The sequence below is a fragment of the Prorops nasuta genome, unplaced genomic scaffold, assembly GCF_024137725.1.
Source record: "Prorops nasuta isolate Cenicafe-Biocafe unplaced genomic scaffold, Cenicafe_Pnas_1.2 PNAS00002, whole genome shotgun sequence".
Classification (NCBI taxonomy): domain Eukaryota; kingdom Metazoa; phylum Arthropoda; class Insecta; order Hymenoptera; family Bethylidae; genus Prorops; species Prorops nasuta.
Window position 1 is genome coordinate 7,310,049 of NW_027116799.1, and position 6,481 is coordinate 7,316,529.

The 6,481-nt window shown below is 42.6% G+C and overlaps 1 protein-coding gene across 1 annotated transcript in view; it reads right to left on the reverse strand.

The window, feature by feature from the left end:
* Positions 1-4,406, reverse strand: part of LOC136780581 (uncharacterized) — a 34,974-nt gene extending 30,568 nt beyond the window's left edge. Inside the window, exons 1-2 of the mRNA XM_066739046.1 lie at positions 4,290-4,406; positions 2,580-2,854 (exon numbers count right to left, since the gene is read on the reverse strand). Of these exons, the coding sequence (XP_066595143.1) occupies positions 2,580-2,854; positions 4,290-4,406 (392 nt within the window). The remainder of the gene's footprint in view (positions 1-2,579; positions 2,855-4,289) is intronic.
* Positions 4,407-6,481: the final 2,075 nt, after the last annotated feature.

Consider the following 6,481-nt stretch of genomic DNA (forward strand, 5'->3'; position numbering starts at 1 on the left):
TCTTTCTTTCTTCTCTCAAAATCAAACTTTCAATCTTTGTCTTGATTTACGGGCAAATGCAGATTTTTTAATATTGTACTTCCGCTATTTATCGAACGCAGTTTCAATCATATTTCTCTAGTGATCTTGAATTGTACAAAAAATACGTCTTGATTAATGGCGAAGGGCATTTGTGCGAGAAAACGTGACTAATCTCTTGTAAAGGGATTCTAATTTTTCGTTAATCTCTTCATTTTCACGCGTCGGGAACATTTATAGGTTAGTGGACGAAGAATTGCTGGAAGGATTCAAGATGAATAGTTTCGATCATTTTTGAGGTTAGGAGAAGGAAAGATTGGAGTGGCAGGGAGTTAGAGATGAGGAATAGTTAAATGTGAGAAAAAGAGGAGCAATGTAGAGTGAGAGAGAAAAGAAGAAAGGGTGGAGAAGTGTGTGTGAGGATAGACTGGTGTCGCAGCGCATGCGCAGCGCCACGCCGGGACCGTAGCAGAAATTAACCTCCGTATGGATCACCGCGATCGAAATAACTCGGCGGCGCGAAGAACAGGTTTCTACGTGGCAGCGCGAAACAGTTTACGCTATGGATTGAATCACGCCACTCGACCACCTCGATTTTCTCACAAATTGGAATCCGATTGGACTACCGGGCTTTGCTCCATAGCGATGAATCATTGCTATCCACCCGCGCGCCCAATTCATTATTATGCACATAAACCACTGGCGGAATTCTTAACAATAAATTAACCCACCTGGTCTATAAAACCTTCCTATATCGTTTAACGGTTCTATCGATCCTTCCATTAGTGCGAGCTTGGCCAATTAATCGTGCATTATTATTATTCAATAATATTTCGAATCATTTACTTCATTTAAAACAAGAATGCAGTAATTGGTTTTGCTCGGGATGCTAAGGATTCATCAGGAAACCCACGGTCGTCCGCCTCTCCCTCTCTTTCTTTGGCGTCTATTTTCAGGTCACGCGGTGCGTATCTTTCTAATATTTCGCATTTCATTCGCATTGCATTACGCACAGCGCCTCCACGCTACGGCTGGTACTACATATGTACAACGATGTTTCAGGAAAAAAAGGAAAACGGTGTAAGAGTGGTTAATTTGGGGCTGGAGCGCTTAATTAGAATGTTTTTTTTTAGGTTATTTGCAGTCGCGGAGGTGGGAGGTTATAAGACATTAGCGTATAGTGTAGCGTACGAGGCAGAGGGGGCGCCGCGCACACTCGCCTTGCCGTCCGCTTCCCGTCAGCCGAGCACAACCGAGCCTAATTGTATTTTCACCTACACCTCGACTGCCTTGAATGTGCGCGATAGTCACCAGGCTATAATATACCCTCTTGCCTCGACACATAACTCAGACCTACACCCCCCCCCATTTCCCCTTCTCCCCTTTTCTACCACCCTTCGTCCCCCTCACTCCCTCCCCCTTTCAGCAATTTCTCACCGAAATGACGAAACTCTCAGACGCATCGCTGCATTCTCTCTTTTTACGCTCCTTTATGACTTTTTCTCAATCTCCTCTTTAAAACCTTCTTTCCATTTATGCACGCTCAAATTTTTTACTACCCAATTGCAAGAGCTCCATTCACGCCGTTCAATGGACGCAAAATTTGCCAATAGTCCCCAAGATTGAATAACCCGCGCTAAAACACGCATATAAGGTACGATTCATGTTATTTTCCCGCCAAATAAAGCGTCGTTTGTTGTTTCACAATCGTTCGCTTCGCCTTCCAATTATTCGGGAATCAAGAGACAAGGTAGCGTCTCGACAGTGAACACGCATAAAAAGACATTATTACCGCCGCCGAAACAATTGCCATACAGCAAGCTTGTACGCCACACAAGCACAAAACTAATTTCAAATCGGATTATCTGAATAAATATTGATTATGATAGTTCGATTACCTTTTTATTTATATACCTTTTTTTATTCCACACTTCTTATCAATAAGAGTCCCATTCTAAACTATTCAATGAAAACTTCCTGATAAAAGTTGGAGTGATCGTTCTATGCTGTCCAGTATAATGTTCGAACGTAAAGAAACATGACATATAGTGTGTAGTAATAGATTGGTTTACCCGCGACCATTATCAACGAGTCGCTATAATACTGAATTAACTCAAAGAAAAAAAGCAATTTCATTAAACCGGTTTGACTCATTACTCAGTCTAACCTATATTTCATTGATCGCTTCGATCGCCAAGCATCATACGCCTTGAACGATACGAAACGTGATGGATCACACGGCAGAACGTCTGCTGGTTAATGAAAACTGAAGGAATCAAGAAAGAGTCGAGTACCATGATGGGCATTGACGTGTTCGTTCGAGTGCGCCGATATTACCGACGTAAAACTGGGGTGAGTGAAAAATTAAAGATTATAAAGTGACGACAGATCGGCGCAGTCGAGGGTGAATTTTTGAAATTCCTCGCGCACAGAGTGGCGCTAACACCGTTTCGCGCTAAAATTCGATATGGCCGATGCGTCGTGACCGTGACGTTGGTAGATCAGGTAAAAAAGGAGAAAGAAGAAACGAGAATGAAATATAGTTGCAATGGGGAACTTACCTGTACTGGAAGAGTTTGCGTGTCCGCAATATTCCTGTGGCTCCCCGAACAAAGGCGAGTTGCGGCTGCGTGGAGAAGTCCCAACACTCCAAGTTCCAAGCTTGTCTGCCGGTTACTGGTAGTGATGAGGGGGCGGCGGGGGGAAGGGTAGGAGGGAAGGTGTCGAGGATGTAGAATCGTAGGAACTCCGTTGGAGGGGGGTATTGGTGATTAATCCAACCAACGGCCGTTCCGGGCAGCGATGGCGCTGCCGGCGTCGGCAAATATCTCTTTCTCTACTCCTTTTTCACACTATCGCCGCACTAGCTCACCTTCCCCCATATTTTCACGTAAAATTGCTGCAAAATCCAATTCACTGATTCAAGACAAACAACACAACGCGACTTTATTCCTCCACTTTTCCTCTCTATCCAGCGCCACGAGTTTTTTTTTCACTTGTTTAACTTTGTTTCTCTCTCTCTCTCTCCTTCTCTCTTTACTACCAACCGATAGACGAGGACCGAGACACTCTCTCCAAGTTCCCGCACCTTCCGAGGTGTACAAGCTCCGACCCAGGACTGACACAAGAGCTACGGCGGAGATCCTGCTACACACTATCGTAAAAAAGAGAGAGAGTCGTGACGCGCGACGCCCGGCCAGGCGCCATTTACAGAAACGCACGCACCGGAGCAGACTCTCCTAACCTCTCTCTCTCTCTCTCTCTCTTACTCTTACCCTCTCCTTCGCTCATGCTCGCTACGTTTCCCACTCATCTACGTGCTTTTACACACACGCTCTCCATTCTTCTCTTACTAACTTTTATTACACACGCTGCCTCTCTCTCTCCCTCTTTCTATCTGCTTCTCTGTCTCTGTTGTAACTTCAGCACGGTGGCTCCCTCTCCTACTCTCTCGTTCTCTCTTTCTCTCAGTCGACCCCAGAATTCCCCCCACCATGCTAGCCGAACGATCTCCCTCCGTCTCCCTTCCTCTTTCGCGTACACACACAATCTTTCCGTCCCTCTCTGTCTCGCGCATCTATCCGACCTATCCCAATTAAAACGAACGTCCTTGAGGTGACTAACACCTCGTCGCCGTACGCTATGAGAACGGTCAACGGGGAGAGGGATTGAGGGATGTGCATGAGAACACACTTCGAAGAGGTGGATAACGAGCGAGGGAGGGGATCGGTCAACTCCTTTACCGTGAGAGGAAAAAGAGTGCGGAAGAGAGAGATAGAGCGGGATATACATACATGTGTACAATACTAGGGCAGAGAGGAAAGGAGAGAGAGAGAGAGAGAGAGAGAGAGAGAGAGAGAGCAAGAAAGAGAGGGAGAGAAAGATAAAAGAAGCTTTGCCTTCACTCTTCACTCTCGCCGGTTGTTGCGGTTTTGCGAGAAGGAAGAACTATTCATGGATTCAATAACAATCTCCGCGAGATTCGCCTGATGCAAACGAAACAAGGATTAAAGGTATAACACGAAATAATTTACTTAAGCGAGAAAGCAGTGTGATGGAAGGTTTTTTTGTAGAGAACAAGGACGTATGAAGCTATATATATATATGAAACCAATCGAACAAGTATGAAAACTGAAATACGTGGATGGAATAAGGACAAAAGAGTTTAATCTAAAAGAAGGTAGCAAGATGAAAGGAAGGAAAGAGGGGGAGGGGGGAGTTTCTTAAAGAGAGAAAGGTGAAGGAAAAGAGTACACAGCTAAAGTTCTGACGGGCAAAAGTAGCCAATGAGTGGAAAAGGGCGGAAAGGAAGAAAAGATAAAATGGATTAGGAAGGGAGGGGGAGGTTTCGTGGTAACTAAAGTTGGAGTGTCTGTGTCCATAGCCATAATGTGTTTATAAAGTGAGAAAGCGTTGAGGTTATTCACTGTTCCACGGAAACATTATAGGCCTATGAGACGGCACTGCAGCTAAAACGCCACTTTGAAAATCGATGATTACATGGCCACTGGCCCTTCTAGAATGTCCATTCTTGACTTAAGTCGTTCATAAAAGCCAATCTTATGAATCGAATAACTCGTCCTCGTGTTTGAGAAGGAATTATTATAAACAGAATACGATACTACCTGATTCTTTTCTTCTTTAAACAGAACTAAACTGGACAAACTCTTGCATCAATTATTTACAAATTTTCAAATCGCCAAAATCTGTTAACGTTATTTAGATAAATGTTAATGAAACAATGATGAAATAATGCCCACACGTGCGTGAATAAAAATAAACATTTGTATATTATATAAAGTTCGTTAAGATAAAATTAGGTTTCAATTTCTCGTTTAGCGATGTATTCAATTAGATAGTAACCAGTGGCAAATAATACAGGCATTATTCCAATTAATTTCACTTTATGACTTTCCTCGTATCTCGTATGTATATACTATACTGCAATTATATTTTATTTGTATTAGATAAAATGTCGAGGTTCAGATTAGGACGTCTTGGCTGTTATCCTTATCGCTCAAAATTGAACAAGTTTGACCATTGAAAAACGACCTTTTGAAAAACAACAAATGAGAGATACGCTTTTTTTTTCATTCTCCAAAATCTGGCTGAAACTGGCCATGAGCTGTAAGAACAAACGAGTGGATTTTTTTTCTCAGCACGTGTACAGGCAGCAGTGAGTTATCCTAAAATGAGAAAAGTTATCGACTGCGTTAGGTTGATAAGCAATGCAATTATTCTGTGGCAATAATGAAATCAATCAGTCGGATCCTACACAGCTGAATCAATCTCGTTGAAAGAAAAATTGCAAGATTGTTCGCTCATTGAGGGAATCTTCTGGACTTTCCATATATATATATATATATATATATATATATATATATATATATATATATATATATATATATATACACACAGACACACACGAACACAGAAAACGAGAAATTTACAGCCATTGAGGCTCGAAGATGTTCAGTCATGCTGGTGCATGGAAATAAAAATGGTATTCTACGGTAAATGGCTAGAGGTTGGTTATTGGAGAAAGTTTAACGCACTATTGCAGACAATAATAGTGCGTAAATCCCTGAAGAAGTTTTGACGCGAGCCACCGAAGAAGAGAAAAAAGTTTCCTCGGTGCATGGACGCAATTGATAAAGTAAATCATCCGATGGGAACGTTAGATTTTTATCACTTTTTTGTGGTACACCGACTGGCGTCCCCTTGCTAATTCATGCTGACAAACGAGTTAATTGTAATTAGGCTCGTGTGCACGTGTGTGGATCGTTTCGGGGAAGTGATTTTTTTTCGTCAACTGTGTGACAGCATCCAAGCAGAGCAGTTGGGATGAGTCACAGCTGACGAATACTATACACGCACCACAGAAATTCTCTCATACGTGAAATAAAGATGACTTCTGTGCAATGGCCAAGCAGAATTAATGCAGATTACAATGCTTTACTTTAGTTTCTCACTCTCTCACTCTCTCTCTCTCTCTCCCTCCTAACCTCTTCCATCGCAAAACTAACCCACACGAGCTTACTGTGGGAACGAACAAAGAAAGAGAGATAACACACTGCTGCCGCTTTGTGCTTAAACTAATTGCGTGGCGGCGATATTTAAAATTAACGAGATACGCAAGAGACTCGGTGCACTCTACTAGAACGTAAACACAACAGAGAGCTCGTCTGAAAATCCCTCGGTCTATTATAAAATTGAGCACGTCTCTGCCTGCAATAGCATTGTTTCCTATTTGCCAATGCATCTTTCCTCCAGCCAATCACACGCTGCCCGGTAATATTTAATTTTCAATCAGATAGCAGAACATTTGGCTCCTTACTCGCTTCTCAAGATCAACGATACACGCTTGAAAGCTGAGTATTTATTTGCTCATTTTCAAGCCTTTGTTATCTTTCGATGAAAACACACACACACGCTTTACTGTATAATACTCTTTCTTTGTCTC